General features: G+C 40.2%; 1 protein-coding gene across 1 annotated transcript in view; it reads left to right on the top strand.

Annotated features, from left to right (window-relative positions):
• Positions 1–1186: 1186 nt before the first annotated feature.
• The window catches only part of LOC109986730 (acid-sensing ion channel 1), a 53380-nt gene continuing 29215 nt past the window's right edge, over positions 1187–25351 (top strand). Inside the window, exons 1-2 of the mRNA XM_020637508.3 lie at positions 1187–3735; positions 7987–8182. Coding sequence (XP_020493164.1) covers positions 3374–3735; positions 7987–8182 — 558 coding nt within the window. The 5' untranslated portion in view covers positions 1187–3373. The remainder of the gene's footprint in view (positions 3736–7986; positions 8183–25351) is intronic.

The following is a 25351-nucleotide window of genomic DNA, read 5'->3' as shown; positions in this document are numbered from 1 at the left end:
CTTGCTGCACAGCCAGACCCATTTTTCACTGCAGTATCCAGCTGTGGGGGCTAAATGTCATTGTTTATTTATGGTCCAATTAAAACAAGGTTTCTATCATTATTTAGCTGTTGTTTAGAGGCCTTCAACCTGTCCCACCTAAGATATACGTGCATATAGGATTTAATTATACATTGTCTATTTTTCTATCATAAGTTATGTTGTTGCCTGTTCATTCTGATCGCCTGTATGAAGCCAAGTCATATTCTTAATTGCAAATGTATGGCAAGAAATAATTTGGACTAGATTTTAATAACATATTCACTTAAAACAAAAACAAAAACAAAAAAAAAGAAAAGCATAATCCCATATCGTACAACATAACTATTCTACATGGTATACTTCTTCAAATGAAGTGCCTTTGAAATGACATCTTTGATGTTATCTGCCAATAAACAGATTATTTGCCACTATAACTAGTTTTGGACTCTTACTCAGACATAAAAAGCTGTTGTATTACTTCAACTTGTGCTATGGGTTGTTGTTTTTTACTGCTTTAACTTTGAAGGCATTCCACAGACCAAAGTAAACAAAAATTTTTAAAGACATTTTATAGACCAAAAAATTAAAGATAAATAAATAATAACCGTCAGTCACTTATTAAAATGCAATGGTAATGAAGAGGAAAGTGTTATGAAACATGCATCCAAATTCAAAAAGAGGAGTCAGATTTTGAAGGAGCTCAGTAATTTTTCATGTGTTGTTTATCCCTCAGCTTGTGACATGCTCAATTTAATTATTTTTTTTACCCAAAGTAAACCAAGTGATGTTTTTGGTCTTACAGTGACATCTTGATTGTGTTAAGGCTGCAGGATTTCTTTACTCAGTCTGGGTTTTTCCTGGCTTTTCTGGTTTTGTGATTCCCCTGGTCCTAATGGCACATTACTGGGTCATTCATTCTGTTTTTGGTGAATGTGGGAACTCCAACGGCCAGACACTTTCACATCAACAAGACAATTTCATGTTGATATTATGTATTAGAGAATAGAGTTCATCTTAAACTGAACAGGAGCGATACAATCTGGGGATGTGATGTTTTAAAGGTGCAGGTTTTACCAAGCAGACCTGGTGTATCACAGGTAATTTCTTGGTTCTGTTCCTGAAATAAGGAAACGTAGTCGTAGATAAACCTTTTATTAATAACAAACAAAACAAAATCTCCAGTTTTAGAAAAGAGAATACCCAATAATGTTATATGATCTTCAAAGTCAACGTTCAAATAGGAGAGGTAATATTAAACATCTATCATACTTTTTTTCGATTCCAGTTTTTCTGTTTGACAAGCAATGTATAGGCAAATAATAAAACAGGCTGAATGTCACAGCTAGACAAAAGAACTCTGTGGGTCAATGAGTCTTGTGAGATGTTGAGTTTCATTTGCTTTAGACAGCTATGGCATTAAAAAATAGATCTTCATTAAGAGCTTTGGTGAGTTTGATGAAGATGTGAAGACAGAAGTACCTGCCCTTCCTCACTCTTACATTTACTATTTGAAATTAGAACCACAAAAGTTTACATTTTTTCATAACTGCTGAAGTGGAAGGAGATTTGCCTCAGTCATCCAATCCAATTCATATGTATCGGTGCACAGTGTTAGGTGGGGGTTATTTCTGTATTAAATGGACAATGATGAAATCGTGAAACAGACTGTGGATCATTTTAGGATTTATTCAGCAATGGTCAGACAAGACAGAAACACAACACACATGGCTGACAAAGTGCAGACCATCGCTGACCCATGCTGACCAAGATCTCACAATCTTGCAATCATCTTGCAATCATTGGCAATCATTGGCAAAGTCTTCATCGCACAGTGTTGCTTATATTCTGTTGGCTCCTATCCAAAGATAGATAGATCTGCTACAATTTAAATGTTTCACCATATAAGGTTACAGCTTCACAGACCCAAAAGAAGAATTCCTGTGAGATGGTTGACACAATTTAAAGATATGTCCACAAAATTATCAAGATGAATGAATCCATGAAAATACGTACTAACAGTGAACAGCCATCTGCTCTGACTGGATGCTGGAAGAAATCAAGGAGAGATCACAGGTTACACAGGATTTGAACAGACACTTGACCTGATGTGACAACATGACTTTGGTTCAAGATGCATTATGGGGAAAAAGGATCCAGTGCTTTTGGTAGACTACATGATCAATACTCTGAGGAAAGAAATCTAAGATATCACATCCTCTGCTCCTTAAATGTAGACATTTTCATCTGTAAATCTGTCTCTTGTGGGAACCCATCTTCATGACAGGGTAATACTTTAGTCTTTTTTTTACCTCTTTAGTGTCATGCTGAATTTTCTTCTTTGTGATTAAGTCTACACCCAAAGGTTTTACTTCGGCTTTCTGTGTCTGCAACTTGGATTGGATTCTTTGAGGCTTTATCTTTCTAATCCCTATCATATAAAAACTTGAGAAGGATTTCCTTACAGACAGAATATGTCCTCCTATCACAAGCTACGCTCCAAGTCCCAGAACTCTCTCTCTCTCTCTCTCTCTCTCTCTCTCTCTCTCTCTCTCTCTGATTCTACCCTGGATGTGGTCTGAAGATGTGAAACTACATTTAACTCTCAGGTGGTCAGCACGGAGCGTCAGTCTGCTCTCCTCTCCTCTCTCGTCCACTGGAGGAAAGCTTACGACTCAACCACCGAGCAGAATAACCCACCGACAGTCTCCCAAACACAGATTCTTGAGAGGAAAACAATCTCCTGACTTGACCCGAAAAACTGCGGATTGAAAAGGACATGCGTCAAGCCAGAGCTACGAGGGGAACTCTTCATAAATGAGCAGAACTGTCAGAAGGATTCGCTCCTCTTCTCGCTATCCTGCTTTCCTCTGGTTGGCGTGCAGGACTGAAGCTTGCTTCACTGGACTTATCGACAGACGAATTAGCAGCCTGATAAAACACGTTGACAGCCCGCTTTCTTTGCGTTCCTTTCACTGAGTAAAAAACCTGCAAAACATCAATTTGTTGCAGCGCTGAAGGACCTTTATTGTGACATCTTTGTAATGCACGCGTTTGAGTCGCCCTGCTCTTGCACGCCTACTTCTGAGAAATGCATCGCTTCTGCACACGAATCGTGCTCTTCTGACTTTTTGAAAGCGCGGCGGATGCTGACAATGTTTCTCACTCAGTCTGCATGAGAGATGGCGACCCAAATCGCACCAAGTTCACGAGCGCCTTTCTCCACGTTTGCACCTGTTTGGATGGGTATTGCCAGCTTATGCCACAGGTGAATGAACATCAGTGATTATTCGCTTAACAGAGAGTGCTTTTTGAGCTGTTTTCTGACTCAGATCGATCTTGTTGCGCGTTCACAATGGATCTCAAAGTAGAACCTGAAGAAATGGACACGAATCAGCCTCCACCCATAGAAGTTTTCTCGCACAGCTCGACACTTCACGGAATTTCTCACATATTCACGTACGAGCGCTTCTGCATCAAACGCTGCCTGTGGGTCGTGTTTTTCCTGGGCTCCCTGACCTTTTTGCTGTTCGTGTGCGTGGACCGGATCCACTTTTACCTCGAGTATCCACACGTCACCAAACTGGATGAGATCTCGACCCCGATCATGACGTTTCCCTCGGTCACTTTCTGCAACCTAAACGCCTTTCGCTTCAGCCGCGTGACGCGCAACGACCTGTACCATGCAGGGGAGCTGCTGGCCCTGCTCAACCAGAGGTAACCAGTCACAGTTTGATTTCTTCATAGTATTTAGCCCAATAATAAGAGCTTTTCTTGAACTTTTTATTCATTTCGCTACCCTTATTATGCATTATTGCATTGTGTTACATCCAACCTCCTATCTCTCCTCACTTTTTATTAAAACATAAATACGTTTCAAAATGCACATTTATATGGCTGAATACAAAATATCAGTCCTGCTGCCTATTAAGAACAAACTGCATGTGTATGTATACTTCGTATTAAGTCTAATAACAGTTTTTTTTGTAATGAGACATTATTCACAACTCAACAAACAGAAAACAACAGATCAAAACAACTCAACCACCTGCAATAGTCAGAGGCGTCATGTTCAGTCACACTGGTGGGGCCCGTGCCCCCCATTCAAAATGCAAAAAAAAAGCATATTGTCATCTACTTTTTCCATAAAGCACCCCCCCCCCCCAGAACTTTGTCACACATGATGCCCCTTGTAACAGATTTTTTCAATGCAAGACTTTCATTTGATGGTGTATTTTCACATTCCTTTATTAAATATTTTCTTTAGTAAATTATCCAAATACTTGGCTATGGCAGAGTGTTTCCTATGTGCATTTCTGTACACAAACGCAATGTGCATCATTGAAAGGAAATTTTGGGAGTTAGCATATAAATGTTGAAGATTAAGCAAATTTAAAAAATAAATTAAAAATGTCAGCATATTAAAAGTGAAGACATTAAATCACTAATAGACAATGCACCTGAGAATCTGTTTGAGTTTGCTGCTGAATGTTGTCTCAGTTGTGATGGACCTCAACTCAGCAGGTAGCTTGTTCCAGAGAGCAGGACCACAGTGACTGAAAGCACCCTCTTCAGACTGCGATCTAATTCAGGGTACTGCCAGAAGCTGCCGCCTGATGACTTGAGAGGCATTCATCCAACACTGGCAATTGTGTCTCACTCATCCAAGTAGCTCTAATAGTTTCTACCTTGTTGAGTTGTGCTGTGGCTTGGAGAGCGGGCTCGCATTAACTGAGGCGTTATAATCAGAGAACGCCAGCCGTCGTGGGGTGCAGTTCCAGAGAGCTCTGGATGCTGGAGCTGGCAACATCGAGCACGATGCATTGGAGGAAAAGATGTGGAGAGTCTGCTTCCTTTGATTACAAGTGTAACTGCAGACGCTGTGGGTATTTTTGTCACTTAGACATTTAGATCCTGCTGTCTCTGCAACTTCAACCCAGCTGCAAAAGCACTCCAACCCTTCTCTTTATATCTGTTTCTGAGCTTTTTGATATTTTTATGCTCTGGATAGTTGGATAAAAAGGACAGTGATGGAGGAACAGCATATTTTCAGTGATTAAGGTCATGCAGAGGCTTGACCGAGATGAAGAGTATGAAGAAAGAGCGAGACTGTGACTAATACTGGCCTTGAAAGCTGTTTGCTAAACATGTTTCCCTGTGGTGTTGTAATATTGCTTCAAATGTCAACAGAGGCCCAATAATGAAACAAGCAAGCGAGAAAAAAATAATTCACAATATTAAGTACTACAGTATTTTAGGAGATGAGAGTGTTGGTCGGAGCCTTTAATATCACTGATCATAAATCTCAGAGCTCAAATGGGAACGTCTGACGGACTGTCATTTAAAGAGATCAAGGACGGGCCAGCTAAAGCCCTCTGCCATTTCTATCCTAAATCTTTAATGAGGATCCCAGACTGATCACCAAAATTAGCATTTTTTCCATGACATTAGTGTGACTGTTAATCAGGACTTGCCATCTGGATATTTTATTTTTACATAAACACATCTCCTAATCTCACATTTCCAGGCGGCGGTTCACAAGAAAGACATTTCAAAGTTGGAGCTCAAAGCATAATGAGGGCTAAATCTCCATCTGAGTTTCCTTCTCCATGTACTCGTCTCAACTCTCACACTCTGAAGTAGGTTTAGTGTTCATTATCCTGCCTCCCCTGGCAAGGTAGGGAGGCCATGCAACGGCACACTTAGCTGTTATACCCCGGCCAGAAACCAAAGTGCTCAGGGCATGAAATCCATTTAAGACGCCTCTCCGCCCACTTCCCATGTTTGGAGTCACTGGTCTGGGAAATGTCTTGTGGCATGATATTTTAGTGGCACACATGCTCAAGTGTCAGCCCTCGCTGATCCCGTCGGCTCTGTCTTATGGGATTTTATCTCCTAAGTGCCTTCTTGGCAGGTTTGTCCACTACACAAACAGCGGGGAGCGAGTGCCTCTCCTCAATTAAGTTTTCTTTCAATCAAACAAAAACACTTGGCCATGAAGAGGCCTTGGCCAAAATCTCAATGTCACAAAAAAAAAATCTATGGGCTAATATTTAACCCAGAAGGACGTTAGTTTATTGATTTAATGTTTGGATGATTTCAGTTTAAGTGTTAAAAGTCCCTTTGCTCTCGTGAATTATGTGAAACAAGACGATTACTGCACCCTATTCCAAGTTTTACAACACATTTTATGGTTGTGTGTAAAGCTGTGATTATACATCACACACTACCAGCTCCTGTTTAAATACTATTAATCTCATTCTTATTCATGTAATTCATGGAACACATCCATTTTATGTTACATAAAAGATCAATAAAATACCCTATTCATACGAGAATGGCTGCATTCATGTGGACATTTTCTAAAGGACATTTAATTAGAGGTAGTGCTCTGAAAAAAAAAAAAATCCTAAATCCAATCTGCTCTTGGGTGAGTCCATTAAAATGGTGACATTTTTAATAAAAGCACAGTGGGAGATCACAGCGAGGGGAGAGAGTGGGTGCTTTTCAGCTACTCCGTTCTTTTAACACGAGGCAGCATGGTCAGATTTTTGTGAGCTTCATTAAATGAAAGGAAATTTGCCAGTGCCCTGGATAATGCTGGGTGTGATGTGGGTTGTCTGGCTCCCTGCTCACACACTCGCACGCCTTCATTCTTAATACAATCACAGACACACAAAACAACACTACAGCTGCATGCAGACCGAATGAAATATCACAGAAGTGCAACAGAATACAAAACTATTAATAATGTGGTGACATTTGAAGCTGAGCTGTTGGAGGTGTTACCATTGAAGAAAATCATTTAGACATTCAAAGTTGTGATTGCGATATGAAGAAACATGAGCAGACACACATAGTTCATTTCACTTAACTGATGACATTATGCCACTGCACTGTGATCCAGAATTCACTGTACAAACAATCTAACCAATAGTATTACCCAACATGTGGCTCCTTTCTGTTCATATATGGATTTGTATGCAAACAAAAACACAAAGGGTAGATGAAGCATGTGCCTAAATGTGTCTAAAACATTACACAAATAGGGCTAACTGTCAATTTCCAAAGCCAATATGCTGATGTAAGGTCTGCGTCTTGGCAACCTTTATACACAATGTAAACTTAGGGGGCGTGTAAAAAAGTGTGTTGGGTGCTCTTGGAAAACAGGGGAAATGGTTATACACCTAAAAGTGGAGGAAACCAGGCACTTCAAGCATGAAACATCTAAAAATAAGGAAGGAAATAATTAAATGATGCTAAATCATTTACAAAGCCAGCATGTTTTAACCATAGAGGTCTTCATAAGGGCTGATGGTGTGGCCGCACATGCTGAATATACTGTAAACTACAGCCAATGGTAGGCAGTCACATGAATCATTCCTAGGACTGCATAGCATTGGCTGTAGTATTAGTTAAACTTACTTTAAAAGAGACTACGGGTCAGTTCCGGTAATGTCGTGGCCAAAACAGCCCAAACAACATGAACAAGTTTTCCTCAAAGTTTGAATCCATAGAAAAAGACTTGAGTTGAAGTTCTGTGTAGCCTGAAGCTGCTTCGACAGTGAATGGAAGACTGATTTTATGGCTCAGTACTGTACCGTCTTATCTGAACTTTATTATGTACTGTACTCTAAAGCGTTACACTCTGGTAGTGCTATAAATTCAGGGCCAGAAAATGCCAAATAAAAAACCATGATGTGCATTTATACGGCCCTTTTTCTGTCTCCTTTGATTCATTCAGGACAGTGTTATAATTAGATTCGCTTGAGTGGAGCAAAAGTTTGCAGAAGATGTTCAAAGGCTGAAATTTACTTTTTATGAAGTCTGCTTTATCATCTGGCGGTGATTATTCACTGTGAAGTCGCTCAAAAAGAAACTCTTCATTCAAGGACATAAAATTTGCAATTCCCAAATGTGTGATGTTTATCTGTACTGACCTAACTTTTGGTCTGTTTCTGTTTCCAGGTATGAGATCAGGGACCTGCATCTTGTGGAGGAGAGCGTTCTGGAGAGCCTAAAGGTCAAAGCCGACTTTCACAATTTCAAGCCGCGACCCTTTAACATGAGGGAATTCTACGATCGAACCGGTCACGACATCAACGACATGCTGCTGTCCTGCCACTTTCACGGCACAGAGTGCAGAGCCGAGGACTTCAAAGTGGTAAGTCTGACATTGATTTAAAGATACTTGAGGATATTCTTTGGCATTTCAAACAAATCCTGATCAGACCAAAACAAACAACGGATCAATCAGTCTTCAGTATTGTCTGTGTAGACAAAACCTGCTCCTCTTTTTCCCATTAACTCTTAATTCTTCTCATTTTCCGGAGAATGAACTATAGTACCCATTTTTAACTAAGCGACAACCTCCGTTCTTGCAAACTGAAGACAATGCGGGAGTGCAAAATCCATTCAAGTTTGGCTCAGGAGCACCGGAAGTCACATGCACACCTATTCATAAGGCATCTCTCCACCGTGGAGGACTTGTAATCTTATCCGTATTATTTTCAAATCTGTTGCTGAAAATATTCCCAAACAAATGCACAATACCGAATCCTTTTTTGTGTAATGTTTGCTTAAATTAAAAGTTATCTGGTATTTCAGAAAATGATTGCCTGTTAAAATAAATATTCTATGTTTTATGACCTCTTCTGTAGAGACCTGTGCCTTCAGGAGGACTGAAATAATTTGCTTTTTGTGTTTGAATACAACAGACTCAGAACATTTGTTACAGAAAAAAAGCAAAAAACATCAGCTTATATATTTAAAATTAAATATTTATGGCGTTTTTTGCTTCAATTAGATAGGACAGCTGAAGAGAAACAGGAAGCGTTGGGTGAAGAGAGTGGAGGATGACATTCTGCAATTGGCCAAGGTCGGATTTGAACCCACAGCCGCTGCAATGAGGACTATAGCCTCCATACATGGGGCGTGCGTCAAAGCCGCTCGGCTATTGGCGCCCCTCATCCTATTCATCCTACTCATCATACTCTGTAATTTTTCACTGATTTCTTTGTATTTTTTGAGTGGATGATTGCAGAACACCCACTCTGTATGAATCCTAGGATGATCTATTTATAGAGAGTTAAAGAATGATGAACCCTGAACCCCCCACAGCAAAGACAAAGCAAACCTCTGAGTGAACTGAGGGGAAGACATCATGTCGTTTTCTGACCTGAGGATACCTGCTGTTTTTCTGGGGATTTTTTTTTCTGTGGTTTCCAACAGAGACATTGTCAGTTTACATTATGTTTTGAACATTCATTGTTCTTTTATTCCCCGATGTAGACAAACAGACATTTACAAAACAAAGTCAGATTTACACTGCGGTGATTGATCTCCCCCTTTTCTTGTTATACGATGATACAGTAGGGATTTGTTTGCATCAGTCTGCAAATAAAAAGACATTTCATATCTGAGCTGACACCCCTTGTTAATATTTATGATCAAACATTCTTTTCGGCTGTTTATTTATTTAGCTGAATCTCCATCTCCATTTTTACATATCTCAGGTTCAGGTTACTTTATTTGTCCCTGTAGGCAAATTTGGTGTTTACATCTACCTTTTCTTTCTTTTATGTTATTATTCAAACTTTAAAGAAAGAAAGCAGCAACAATGCACAAAAATGGCTTTTAAAATGAAATGCTTGTGGGGAAGAATGTGGAATAAAGCAGTGAAACTGGTCAGAGAAATCTGTTTAAACAGCCCACTGGCATTATATATGTACGACTGACTGACTAATGTTCAAGTTCAGCAAAAAGTGGAGCTCCCTTGGCTGTAACATCTTAGCCATAAAACCATGCTGTCACTGCTGCTGCACCCGGACTCTGTTGCCAACGGTCACTGGCATCCGATGTGATTTTTAATTTGGAGATGAACATTGATCATTCCACTCTGCAGCCCGCTAAACTGATAGATTAACTTAAATGGTGTTTAATTTTACCCCAAAAAATAATAATTTCTGCATAGTGGTGGTGTAGAAGCAAGTCCATATCAACAACGTGTGAGTTGTGTGTAGCATCACCTTTTTAACCAGGAGAGTTGTTATGTGCTAGCTTTAGAGATGTATTTTTGTCATAGGAACATTTATACACTTTCATACACAATAACACCAAAAGTGGAGCTCTACATGCTGCCACTTACTCTGCAGCAGCTGCTCTGAAGTAGCTTTGAAGTGAGATTTCTGCTTGTGGGCAATTTTACTATTTTTCCCTACAAACCCAGTGAAAGGGAATCTACAAGAAGACTCATTTTTTATGTCTCTGCAAGCAGTTTTAAGGAGTGAGATTAGCCCAGTTTGCCTGTATTATTAAAATCTCTGGTAGCAAGTAGATACTCTGATGTATTTTGTTTTCTTTGAACGGTGTCCTTCTAAATTTTTCATTTATTAATGACTCTTGGAATCATTTTGGGAGCTCTGTAGCTCTGATAGCTTACTGTTGTTTTTCTCTGTGGTGTTCATTTTTCAACAACCAAGAAGGAATGTTAAAGGTAGGGTTAGTAATTATATCCAGCGTACACTTTGTCTTATATTTGTTAAAACTGTCTTCCTGTCACGAATACCGCTGAACCGAAATGCAGGCATTTTATTCTGAATCTTGCATGGGTGAGGTTTCCAGGGCTGGGGCTTGAGCTGTTTGGAGTTGGCTGGCTGGTTAGCAGGTGGGCTTTGTTGTCAGTGAGGCAGATTGGTACTGGGAGTGAAGAGGGCAGAGTGGAAGGCGGTGAGGAAAAACAAAAAACGCCAAGCACTCACAAAAAATAAATACTCTGACATTAAATAAAACACACACTCTCATCTTCAAGGCAAACTGGTGTCATGTTGCAGGTACTTTGACACTTAACAATGTGCTCTGAACAAGGACCGAAAAAGAGCTTTAAGAGCTGCTGTAATCCTATAAAAACTCCCACCTATCACTGCCATGAGGTCCGGATGGAAAGTTCAGATGAAATGCCTCCCTGGCTCACTGTGATACTCTACCCGTGTTCCAGCCAGCACTCAAAGTGCTTCACAGCTGCCAGAGAGCAGAGTATCAGAGAAAGCTCAACTCAAATGACCACTGCCATGGTTACCTGTAACTGAGAAAATAAAGATGGAGGAGAGGGCTGTTGTGAGAAAGAGTTTAGAAGAAGTAAGAGAACAAAGCAGAGTAAACATTCATAAAGCTTCATTTTCAGTTATGGAGACAACTGAGAGAGAGACAGAGGGTAACACACATTGTTTGCTTCCTCTTGAGTGGGGGAGTGTAGGTGTAGTTCAAGGTTTTAAAGACAAAGAAAATGTCATGATCTGCAAAATTCTGATATCTGACTTTATGTGCTGTATCAAGATCTTCCATGATAACATTATTTAATTTAAAAAATTGTACACATCCGTTTAGTTAAGGACATTTAAGCTCATGTGAGGACCATGTGTGTTGACTGGGTGTGGGGGGGGGGCTGTGGACAAAGCAGTACCTTGCTGATCTTTTACTGTACATGTGTAAGTTCTTTGTTTTTCTTTTAACAGTCAATTGTACAAACTCAATGAGAATCTTTGGTGTGGAAAACATGAGAAAAAAAAAAAGGTTGTTTCTGCAGCGTGCAGTTAATCCTTTTTGTTGACACCTATACCTGCAGCAGCAGTTTCAGACATTCAGCAGAATAATAGTCCATCTTCATGCTGATGGTCATGTTTGCTTTTGTAGCTCATCAAAATCCATCAGTATTAATTTCATAACCAGTTAAAAACTCCTCACAGGAGCTTTAATGCTCATTAAGTGGTTTCTCTATTAATCATGGCAAAGATTGATCAGGATTTTCCACATCCCTCACGTCAGACTTCAAACTGCAGGAGACTCTGGTTTCTGTATTGTGTGTGTTAAACTATGAAACTCATACATACTATAAATACCACTAAACCTGCTGATTTATACTTCTCCTCTCATTCATTCACGTTCATCCCGAGTGCCAGAGATATTACATTAGCTTGTACATTACCCCTCTAAATATTCATAATATAAAAACGGGTTGTGGAGTTAATTTGGTGTATGGCTGGATCGACAATTCCTCACAGTAAAATGTTAAAGGATTTATTTTCACTTTATTCAAAAAGTCCTTAATGGAACATAGCCAACACGTGTCCCTTCCCTATTAAATTTGTCCCACAGTCATTATCTGATCCGTTCAAGTGCAAGCTCCAAATCCCGCAAGCAATAAATTCAGGATTTTTTATTTTTTTTATTATTTATTTGTAAAACCATAATTGTCCTTGGTAATCGATGGAAAACCATGGTAACGAATGACTTCACTCCCAAATTCTCTTTAACCGACCTTTACTTTCTTTTCTTGTTTTTCTTATTCTCGTGTGTGTGTGTGTGCGTGCGTGCGTGCGTGCGTGTTTTATTCTGTTTTAATTGTACTGGAGACATAATTAAAAATGAAGGCTTCCCCTAATGATTCCTAATGACTCACATGAACGACTTAATGAATGAAAATTGTGAGTCTTCATAATTATAATAGGTAAGTTAATTGATTTTTATTTATTAATTCCATAATTGCATATTTTGCCTGAAAGGGTTTACAGTCCGCAGCATACAACACCCTCTCATCTCAGAACCATGATGACCAAACCTCTAATTCTTCCATAGCTCTTCCAACAACTTCAAAAGTTCTGTGTAGGTGTCGAGTTATATCCACACGTTAACTTATCTAAGTGGTTCTAACTTCATTATGATTCTTATTGAGTCACATTTCTACAGTTAATCAGTAGCTTTAAGCAGTGGCACTCTGCTGGTAGCTGTCAGCTCAGCTGCGATTCACAGCAGATTCCCTCCTCATTAAAGGCTCATTAGAAGACCGTGAAAACCACAGAAACGATCATTAAGTGATAACTGTCACAAGGTGTTGGCTTGCTGAGCCGCTAACCTAATCCTTATAAAGTCCTGGTTTTGTACTTAACTGAACTACAACTTTAACTACAACTGCACCTTTATCGTTACCCCCGAAGGAAATTAGATCTACTGCAGGCAACACCACACAACATGTACACAAGAGACAACATCAGAAATACACACAAACAGGAAAATTAAAAGCTCAAGTGAAAAACAGGAACTTCAACCACACTGAGTCAGAGGCAGAAACAGTTCAGACTCAGCACAGAAAAGTGCATTAAGTCAATAAAGTGCTCCGCAGCCGGTAAAAAATAAATACTTACAATGAATAGTCAAGCTATGTGACTCTGACTGAACGCCACACAGGCAGAATCAGTTCGGATCTTTACTGAGTTATTAAAGGAGATCGGCTTTGTGTCAGACAGTGTTTTGAAATGTAGACCTCTAAGTGAACTAGACTCAAGACTTCTGCACAGATACACCTGGTTGACAGTTTCCATTATTTTGTCAACCTCATTTATGTCAATGAGGCTCAGCCTAATAAAAGAACCACCTTCTGTTTAATGCAACACAGTTCAACAGTATCACACACTACAAACTATACTGGAAAGTTAGAAAAGCACCTTGAAACAGTTTTAATCCATCATCAAATAAAATGTATTAGGGGGCGCTGGTGGGGCAGTGGTTACCATGTGTGCCCCATGTACGGAGGCCATAGTCATCCAAGCGACCAAGGTTCAAATCTGACCTGTGGCTCCTTCCTGCTCGCCATTCCCCACTCTCTCTCTCTCTCCCTGATTTCTGACTTTATCCACTCTCCTTTCTCCCCAATAAAGGCACAAAAAGCACAAAAATAAACCTTTAAAAACTTAAAATCATATGTATTAGGACTTTCCTGAACACTGAGTTTACTGACCAGACTTCTGACTGCTTCATTCTACGCAGTGTGTTTTTCAACAGGTCACCAGTTTATATTTGCGGAGCTATCTTTTACACATAGCAAAAATCATAGTAAAAGCTTGAACATGCAGTTGTATGTCTTATTGTGCTGTTTTTTTCATTTTTAAATAACTGCCTCTGTGGACTCTTTCTTTGCTGTGTGAAATGTTTATTCTCCCTCTGGGGATCAGTTAAATGTTATCTCATTACTTCATACCTCTCTGCTATGGCTTTGACACATAGCAGAGAGGATCACACAGATTTGAGGAGTAAAAATGGTATTTGAACAGCTTTAGGTGAGAAGATGTCTGACATGTGCATTCATATTCTCCAGGGTTGCATTTGCTAATTATTAGCTTTTTTCTACCGAGCAGATTTTTCTTAAACACAATCTACATACCTGCTGCTGAGGCATTTCCTGCGGCTTTGGGCTGATGTAGAGAAATCTCTGGAGACATTTTGACATGTCGCAGTAGACAAAATAAAGTAAGAAGTAAAATGAATAATGGCTGAATTCATTTTAGCGGCTTCAGTTTCAGTATTGTGTTTTTCTTCTAACTCGTTAACTGGCAGGGACACTTGGGAATAAAACAGAAATGTTGTTGAACACTCTTCTTCTCTGCGATGAGAAGCTACATTTCTGTTGCGACAAAAGAGACAAGACAAATTATGATAGTTGACGATTGGGCTGGGGGATAAAAAAATATCTCTTTCGGGGATCGTGATTAAAAAATTAGGTTAAGAACTAAAATCAATTTGGACAACATTTTTGGAAATGGTCGGAACTATTCTGATTTCAAACATGATGCAGGATATTCATGCTTTTTTCAACAGTTGTACATATATATGCTTTAAAAAAACAAAATTAAACGGCCTTAAAAATGTGAAATAAACAACTTTACCTTTGCTGTATAAATAATATTCCTTTTTTGTATTAAGTCTTGCAGAACAGTTCACGACAAGTGAGAGACATTGCAAGAGCAATACTATGTGGGCATGTGACAATATGTGTTAACACACAATTACCATCAGGAAGTAATGGCATATTGAAACATTGTTACATTTTATTTTTAGGATAACCATTCAAAGTATAACTTATTGGCCTTTTGATTATTTCTGCATCCTTTAAAATGATGATACATAGGGGCAAACATCAATTTATTGATATAGGAAACACACACTTGCCATATCACCCTGCCCTATTTGGCTCCCTTAGAATTAAAAAAGTCTGTCTCTAAAATAAAAAAAAGGTCTGTTAAATCTTGTGCTTTAATCACCTTGTCACTTCAATTCAAGTCGCACACAGGAACATAAATCCTTTAATGAGACTGTTGTCCTCAGAATCAGAGGCAGACACCACACAGTCCTGCTGAACTGCGAGGTGTAGGTTTTTGTTCTTGTGCTCTTTAATGAAGCTGCAGTCGCTGGCCAAGCAGATTGCCCTTTCCTCCAAACCCAAACATTGCATCATTGCTTTCCCTGATAGGATTTTTGAGCACATGCTCCCAAATATTTAAGTTAGTGCTGCCTGGATAATTTATTTCAGCGCTGGAATATAAAAAGCACACATATTAAGTATGTAAACAGTTGTTTACAGCGTGAGAATGAGTGTGTATTTGGAGCCTTATCACCCATTCAAGCATCTTATTGACCTTTCCTTGTTTTTGTCTAATTTAAGAGGGGATGGATAATTCATGTAGTGGTTAATTTATGTAGCTCAGAAGTCTCAGACTGCTTCTTTAACCTCCCTCCCCCTGCACCTACTCCTCTCAGCCCTCCACTGTGTCGACTGGGATGGAGCAATTTCTCTTCTCTTTGAAGAGCAGAGTGGCGTTCAGTTCGAAATTGCATCTGGCCAGAACGTAGTGGCAGCAGAGAGGTGTTTCCCCTGGAGAGGTTTAAGGCCTTTATTTCTCTCCTCCCAACTTCCCTTTGTTATCTACGTACAACAGTGCACTACTCCAGAAAAATGCACTTCCTTTGAAAACCCCTCTTCTTTGATGCACCGCATTGTGAATCTTTGTATTGTTTCACTGCAAAGTGCTTGATGAATAAGGAAAGAGGAATATCCCAACAGACTGTTCTCTGTGAAAAGATCAAAAGAGGAAAAAAGAGAGGCTGATAAGATACTATTTCAGGCCGTTTCTGATAAGAATACAGATTCACACTCAACTGATTTGACAGGATCACTCCTTTTTTTTTAATAATTTCATACTATGTGGAAAAACAAATGTGTGTGACTGCATCCTTGAGATGCCTCAAGGGGAAGACTTTTCCATTCTGATGGCAGGTACGGAAAGTCGACATTACCTTGTCATCTCCTGTCATAGATGTCCTTTTCTTAGCTTTTTATTTCCTCCTCTGGTGAGGTGTGTCAAGGCAGTAAACATTGGCCCCAAAAAGGGAATTGTAGAAAATATTTTTTTACCTCAGTTTTATTAGAAACAAACTTATACAAAAGTAATGCAGCTTAATCATCAAGTAGGGGCCGCCATACATGTATGGTGGTGGTGATTATGTCTGCAGAGACCCCGTCCTCTGCCTGTAATTTGATGTTTTGTGTTGTTGTTGTTGACTCGGGATGCTTCTGGGTTGGGAACTGGTGGGTTCTGGTCTTTCACCCAGGCTTTTGATTGGACTGGCATGTCCCAAATGATGTTGGTTTGCTTGTGCTACTGGTGGTGATGTGCCCATGAGGAGGGGCCCAGTTGTGTTTTAAAGTTGCAATGAACCTTTCTACTGACTCTATCTTTTTAGCACAAACCATGATTTATTTCTTTCATGCAAATAACCAAGTATCTTTGGTGCATATGTGTTAAAAATCATCACAGTTTGGTTAGACTTGCTGTCAAAGCATTTATTTTTGGTTGCACATGGAACAAAAACAGCAGTCGTAATGAGTTTTGAAGTCGTGCGCTTCTTCCATCCATCCAGTACGACCTCCTCTCAAGGCTTGGTTTGTATGCTTTATTCTTCTGAAAGGTTTTTAGCATTGCAGTGCACACAAACCACTTTTTATTTAAAGCTTAAGCAACGGTAGGCAACATTATTTTGTTAGAATTTTAGTTAAAATAACAAATGTTGATTATGTCTTGAAAAGTATTGTGCTGAATAGTTAATATGAATTCATATGTGTCTGATCTGTGTCTGTTAGCCCTACCGCTTTGTATTTAGTGAAAAAAAAACATCCAGAAACAAATGACTAACCAGGGTTAGCAGGCTCCAAAAGCCAAGGAATCCTCATTAGGTCCCACTAATAATAAAATTCCCATTTATACAGCAGAAACCATTGTGTTTACAGCCTGATGTAAAAAATGATTTAGTTTTGACCAATCAATTCTTTATTGGCACACACTCCACAGGGGGCAAATTGTTTTTCTAATTTATCTATATGGATTATACGACGGCTAAGAGTGATGCATACATTTGCATGACTAGGGGCGGTTTAGGTTGACTGGCAGGAAGCGTTGGATGTTTTTTAGCAGGAGGCTTAAAACACGCGTCAACTTCACTTCTTACCAGTTACTTAATTGCTAGGTCGATTGCAGCCTCGTTTTCTTGGCCGAATCTTTTATTTCATGAATTTTGTTGAATTTTTCATGATTTTCTACATAACATTCCTTGGTTAATTGATTTCATTTTATAAGGCAGTCTGAGAAGCACTTCCAGAAACAGAGAAATGGCTCTATTACTGAGTTATCGAAAGCAGCCAGCATTCCCCCTCTGCTCCTCAACACTTGAAGAGAATCATCTCTGCTAATTGGACTCTGAGGTATTTCTGAAGTAGGCAGACAACCCTGCCTGTTTAAAAAAAGAAGAAGGACCCACAAGTGAACTGCAGGAAAGAAGAACAGAGCCAGAGTCCCACTTTGACGAGCACTTCCCTTGGTCTGATGATTCGCCCTTTTTGTTTTTTTTTCCCGATCTCAGGCTCTGACAGCTCTACCCCGGGAATAGATGGGTGTTTGCAAGCTCCCAGCACACTCCTGTCGTGACAGTTGTGTCATAATTTCTGTACCCTGATCACTGCTGTCATGTCTCAACGAGGCAACATGCATTTGGAGATTCTGTAGACAAAATTTAAGACATGCTTTGCCTCAGAGAAGAGACAGCTTGGTGGTATTAAAATCACTGCATTTTGTATCACCTTTATCATTTGCAAGCGGAAGCCGGAAATAGAAACTGTTTTATAACCCTCAAAAGACGTTTTTTGCATATTGTAGCCCGTTTCAATGAATCAATCTTTTATATCTTAATTATAATATTAAGACCATTTAAAAAATGTGTTGCATCTTTTGAATCTGTCCCAATTTATATCTGTAAAATGCACAACGGCTAACTTTGACAAGTAATAACACAAAAGGTGGTGAAACATTTGCACTGATGGGATTGTTTTTCTTTAGCGTGTTTGAAGTTTCAGAAAGCGATATTCAAACTGTGATGGCGTGAACTGGCTCCAGAGGGCTGTCTGGGATGTAGAACGGGCTGTATATTATGGAAAACGGTCAGCAGTAAAGCAGCGAAATTCAATCTCTTAGAGAGATGGAATAAAATACACAAACAGCCACAGTGCTCCCTTGAAATCTCAAATTCAGTTTGGTTCCTGCACAGAGATGTTCACTGGAGTGCAGGGATGCATTTGCTAACACATCCAGTGTGCTCTCATGTATGATAGTCAGGTTTGACGGCTGTACGACTCATGTAGTGATTCTCTTTCAGCCCCAACCTGAACTCTGTTTAAAGCAACCCAGAGGGTGACAATGAGCTCAGGTTTCTCTGACAACTCTGGCCGGTCGTGCTGGGAGCTGGAACTGAGCCCTATACTCAGTTTGGGAACATGGCCCATCTTTCTCTTGGCAAGAATGAATACTTAGACGTGCACTTCCTCCAGGGTTTTGTGGCCTGAAGCAACTGAGCTGAGGTGAAGCCACCACCCACGCGGCCCGGCGGCTTGTGGGTCATCTCGGCTTTTGCTCCACATCCTGATCATCCTCCAGCACTGAGCTTGCAAAGCGATGTCACCTCTCGGTCACAGTATTTATCCTCACTTAGTTTCCCCTGCCTTTCTTAAACTATTTTTCTGCATTCCTCTTTCGTCTTCACCTCTGTGCCGTGCTTCACTCACATCAACCCCATGGGCATGACAATCCTCATTATGTTTTCATGTCATGCTCTCTCCTCTCCTCTCTACCCTCACTCACTCTTACGCCCTTTCTTTTGTACTCCTTTGTCCCGTGACATCCCATTTTCTTCTCTCCCGATCTGAGGCTGGATAAAAAAAACTGTTAAAGAGAGCACAGGTGAGGATATTAGGACAGGAAATCACTTAAACAGCCTCATAAGTGTATTCCCACAACACTGCCGTGATAAACATTTGATCACACTAAAGAGGATTATGTTTAATATTTGCCCACGTTGCTGAACAAGGGGTATTTAGTGCTGACCACCTCCAAAGACTGATCGAGGAGCACAGTAACTACATTACCAACATCAGCAGGTGAATACTCCGGGGCTCATAATGGAGAGAAATCCTGTGCAGAAGAGCCGTTTGTCAGCAGTTAGACTAACAAACACAGCAGGAGAGCTCAAACTTAATCGGGTGTATTTTAGTTGAATAAACATTTGTTTCCCTTAAATCCCTGTAGATTCAAACCCTCATATATCATCATGTCTTTCAGCTTCAGAGCCATGTTATATCTCATGTCTGCCAGCATCCCGCATGCCACTTTTTTGAGCTTGGAGAACACTCCAGCAACCAAGTTTCCATCCAAATGTTGCTCAGATTTTTTTTTAAAGATTTTCCAGAGAAAAGTCTGCATAATGAAATGCAAATGAATGCATGTTTCCATCCAACTCTGTTATGCAAATATTAGAAGTTTTCAGCATCCAAATAAGCAGCTCAGGCCGTTGATTCTTCTGTCGGGTGCGTTTAAATCATCGCAGAAGAAGAGGGTGAAAAGAAGATGATGTATGTAGGAGGAAGAGCATGATTTTAGATAAACACATATCTTAGACAAGTTTATTTAAAACTGTATGATGTTCTGACAGTTTACATCCAACACAAAAGTCTGATACCAAGACTTTACTTTTTTTTTTTTTCAATGTGACAACTACGTCCACACTGAAAGCTTTAATGCTTGTTTCTGACTTATTGCTCAAATCTGATTTCTCTGTTTGCTTCACTTTATAAATGTGGGGTGTATAAGATTCCCATGTGAACTGGTCATGGTCCTGAACTGACCCGCATGCACAAAAAGAACAACAACAAAGACGCCACACACACAGCGACCTCTAGAGTTTTGCTTGTACCTTAGTTTCACCCCAAATACTTTCAAGGTCTAACATCTCTCTGTCCACTCACTGACTGCCTCCATCACAGCTGTCCTCTGTGTTTGTTTTCATTGACTGTGAGTAACTTCCGCTCCCGCCCATCCCACCAGCACACAACTGAGTTAGTACTGTTGTAGTTTGAAAGGTTGAATCATAACAGAAATACACAATCTGGTAAGCAACAGGCACAAACCAATGGTAATCTAACCCCTGAATTTAGCCAGGTCATTAGGTCATGTTCTGATACACGTACACACATACCCACCCACCCTTTCCTGGTAATAGACCAGTTTGTCCGGCCAAGAAACTTCTGGGAAATGGTCTTAATATAGCACACATGTTGTAATTTCCCAGTGTGATAATTGCCCAATAACGGGATGATTGGGATGCTATAAAGGAACTGCTCCAAGAGAAATAAACAGATCCTCAATTCACAAGCCATAGCCTCTGTCTGATTGTTCAAGAGCATTTACTCTTCTACAGTACCACATATGAAGGCGGTCCAGATGTGGCTTGAATACATCAGATTCCATGTGACCGGTGCTGTGAAAGCTGTCATTAAAAAAAATCAGATGTGAGTCACACACATGAGCAAAAAAATCACATTTGCTTTGCCTGCAGTGACAGACTGGCAGGACAAGCTTCCAGTAAGTTTCCTCCAGCTTTTTCCATGGTCCATAATTCACCTCCGTTATCTAAGATCTAAAACAGTTACAGTTTGGTTTCAGGATATTAAAACATTTAAAATCCTGCAGGGTGGGACTTGGAACTAAATACAGCCTTGGTAGCTTTTGTGCCTGGCTCTGGTACCTGTGATAGTGATGGTATTTTAAAATACAAAATGTGTTATCTTGAACATTTTGAAGCATCCACATGAGATTTTATCTTCGCTAGCTTTTTTCATTTCTTACCTTTTCAGCGTCACATTTTTTTATTTTTCCATTTTATTTTTATAGTAGTACTTTTATTTAACCCTGCTCTCTCTTTCTTCATTTCATTTGATCAATTCCTGATTGATCTCTGACACTGACAAATGGAAGGATGCTACAGTCCATACCAACCCAGCCCAAGGTGTAGGGACTCTCATAGGTGGTAGAAATGCACCGTAGTCAGCTGGTCCATTTATTTTTACACATTTTTCCTCGATTATTCCGGGTCACATGTTTGCAGCCCACTAGAAGGACTGGCCCATCATTGCATTTGCATTTTATATAGTAGACTATCAAAGTGTAATGTTAGCTAGCAGGTGCTTGGGTTAGAGCTTTGATGGTTAGAGTTCTCTTAGACGACTGCAGGAGAAGAACAGGGAACAAGAATATGTATGCTGGAAAACGTTATCCATGTTTCCTACATGGAGCGAAGGCTGCAAGCTTGCTCAGGCAGGCAACTGGAACTGCTCTGATTTCACACTTGACACGCATCATTCTCCACTATCAGCTAATAAACGTAGCCTCTCACTTTGGGGGTTTGTTATACAAGATGTCCAGTCTCTCCCTCTGCTCTGTCATTGCCAGTACACACCAGTGTGTGCTCTTACTTTCAACCCCCACCACCAGCAGCACAGCATCTACCTGCAGGCACCAACTGAGGTATAACTCATCACCCCTTAAATTTCTGCACATAAAATAAGCTGCTCGGAGTGATGAGGTTGGGGCCTAGACGCCAAACTCAAATTTATGTTTGCTGCTTGTGTAATCATTTCAAGAGCATTAAAAACTTGAGACGCCTTATTGTAATGTAATTATTTAGTGAAGGTTACAGAGTCCTCATCGAATAAAACAAATCTGATGTTTCTGTCTGACACTGTTTTTTCTTCAGTGATGTATGTCATGATTTATTAGCTAATGTTTCTATGGTAATTTATCATGTTTTTGTTCTTATACAACAACCTTTCAGACCTCAGCTAAGCACAAAAACAGCATTATTTATACACTTTGAAAAAGTTCCAGTGGGTTTCTTTGTATCTTATCTGAATGCAATGAATGAAAACACACTTTTGTCTGATTCTATCTCTTAATGGCTTACTTTGTTTCCCCTGTTGGAGAAAAACTCTTTTGTTTCATGCCATTAGAGAATCAGCCCCTTGAGACCTGAGAAATTGACCCACAGAGGGTTTTAAAGTCGACTTTACAGCATCGTTAAATGCAGGTAAAAGGAGCTTTTTTGGCCCACAGGGATCAACACGCTAAAACTCGCTTTCACAGGGAGATAAATGGCCGGATTCATAGTCCGAGCTTCAAAACATCACCAGTTGTTTTTGCATACTAAAAGCCTCATCATCCCTTGCTTTAAAACACCAAACGAAATCTGCTCATTTTAAAGCCCCAAGATATCATTTCCCTGGTTGATAAAGGGAGGACAGCCACACCCAGTCTCCATGACTCCAGCTGGTTTCTAGACGGATCAGTAATGCTGCTTAAGCACGCTCTATTTGCCGTGGCTGAGAGGGAGAAACGCTTTTTATGAAGACATTTTGGACGTGGGAGAAGTAGGGGGGAGAAAAAGCACAGCGGGGCTGAAAATAGCCTTGGTTGGCTGCACCGCTCTGCACATGGTTTATTTATCCTGAGGATTAGTGCAGGTGACTTGAGGGCTGGGCTCTGTGTGGGCTGGAGGCAGGCGGGCAAACGGCGAGCTGTGACTCAGACTGCTGGATGGAGTTTAGGAGAAGGACACTGAGGAGGAACGATGCTGCAGTTAAGAGAGTTGAGCTCCTCTGTACTCGCCTGACCTCAAACCAGCCTAATTGTGGGTTTCTTGATGCTCGCTTGGAGGCACAAAGACTTCTATGTGATGTTACAGAGATCCGTTTAACTTAAGTTACAAAGTACAATTAATATTTTTGGTATTTTTTTTTCTTTTTTATCTGGAATAAACTACCTAACTGTTGATAAAGAATGCAAAAATAGATCCACCCCCAGCCCCCACAACTAGTACGACTACTACTAACACTGCGAAATAATGTATGAGCATTAAATGTTAATAAAACTACAGCTACTACAAAATAATATTTGAGTATTAAATGTTTAAAATTGTAATATGTCATGACCAGCTGGAAAGGCAAATAAAGGGAGAGACACCAAAGTGACACTTTAGTTAACTAATTAAGTTCCAAAACAACTTGCAAAAGAGAATGAGATGTTGATATTTGGAGAGTCAGTAGTGTAAGTTAGTGGGAGCTTATAAAAAAAAGTACTATGCAGGTGATGGTTGTAAAAGGACAATAAAGAAACCAAACAAAGCACATGGAGAGAGTCTGGATGAAAGAATTAGGGAGGTAGCTTTAATAGTGACGGGAGCATTGGGCACAAGACGTCTGTCCAGCCACGCCTACCAATCACGTGTACCCGAACTAGAGGAGGAAAGAAGGCACAACCACACAGGCCAGAGGGTGGCTGCAATTGTATAATGATAAATCTGAATCGGGGGGGTTTCTGCCAAATCATTACTTTTACTTCCAATTCCTCAAATTAAGAAAGTGTGATATTTTACACATAAACACAGTAGAAATCAAGTATTTCCTATGTAAATGTCTCTCTGAGTTAGGACTGTCACAAATAAGTGAGAAGCGCGAGTCCTGCCAGGTTTATTGTTGTCGTCCACATCATGTGTTTACATCATGTTTACATGAACGGGACAGATTTGCGTATAAAGCTGTTTTAGTCAAGGACGAGAGAAAAGAAGAATAACATACTCACTGCTTCTTTGGTAAGTGTCATTAGAGCCCGGTCGTTCCGTGTCCATTTATGTGCAATATGAAGCTATGAGTTAACCAAAGTGTGCTAACATTGGCCTGCTAACACAACAATGCAGACCACAGGCAATTGCAGCTCGAGCAAAGGACAATTTAGTCCGCCGCTTGTGCTTAATGGTGCTTAACTATGGTGTGTTCTAATTCATAACTCCTTTGTGCGAACTCGAGTGGAGTTGAGTGTCATCTCTACACTCTGTAATGCCACTCAAGGGGGCGTGCTATGAAACCTGTCACTCATTTACACAACAGAAGGGAATGGAAGATGATGCTACAGTGCTTGGGCTGTAAAAACAAACAAAAAACGAGGCCATTTAGAGACATTGCTCGTTTTTCTTGCAAATGTCATTCACTACTCTAGGTTCACTGAAGTCAAAAAAATCTGTTGTAAGTTTTACTTTAAGGGAGGGATTAGCCCTACTAGGCTGTTTATACCAGTCGTCCCTGATCAAAGGTCATCAGAAGTGAACAGGAAGATGCCTAATCTACTGGCTCATTGCTGTATTTGTACTCATACTGAAGTAGAAGATCTGTGTACCTCTCCAGCCACTGTAGGTGGTGCAGTTTGTTTTTTTAAGGTTGCATAAGGATGGTTGAATGTGCAGATAGACATTGTTTGAACCCCTTGAAGGTGATGTTAAATTCAAGGCCAGGATTGAAGGTTTCCACGGTTACCATGTCAGACCGAATCAAAATCAAGGGATGTTTTCATTTGTTGTTAACATTGGAGCCATGAAAACATGACATGCTGGATTTGAATATTTCACTCAGCATGAATGTGATCTTGCTTTAATGAAGCGCAGTAACATGCACACGCAGAACAGAGGAGATATTGTTCAACAGAGTGGAAACAAGCCAAGCCACTTAATGACAGGAAAAAGATAGATGTAAGGGAGACTCGAAAGGCATGCAGTAATGCTAACAATCAGTGCATTGGTATTCAGTACTCCTGCATTATTTGAACACGCACCGTAAACAGAGTAAATGACAGCAGACAAGCTCTAACACCTGTAAACAATCAACTGTTCCTGCAGCATTATAGAGGTGACAGAGACACAAACACACAGGAGGAGAACCTGCTAATGTCTTTCATGCAAACTTTGTGCAGGCAGACACAGAGAGCCAGGTGGAGAGGGGCTGCCTTTTGTGTGAAACGGCTGGACAAATGGATGCAGTGCTGTATGAGAGAAGACAGATGGGAGCAATTGTAGTGACAGGTGAAGATGCAGTCTGTAGCCACTGAAGGTGCCAAATAGAAGTCAACTCTTTGAACAAGGCAAGGACAAAACGGATGAAAGAATGTGGGGGAGAAAATGAGAAAATAAGATGGAGGGACGTTATTTGGAAGAGGAAAAACAGAGGGGTTATAATGAGGGCGTTTGAGGGGAGCGCAGAAGTCTCTCTTTCTCGGACACGGTTATAATGAGCCGTTTATTT

The sequence above is a fragment of the Labrus bergylta genome, chromosome 12 (genome assembly GCF_963930695.1).
Source record: "Labrus bergylta chromosome 12, fLabBer1.1, whole genome shotgun sequence".
NCBI classification, from domain to species: Eukaryota; Metazoa; Chordata; class Actinopteri; order Labriformes; family Labridae; genus Labrus; species Labrus bergylta.
The sequence above is the reverse complement of the archived record's forward strand: the minus strand, read 5'-3'. Positions and strand labels throughout refer to the sequence as shown.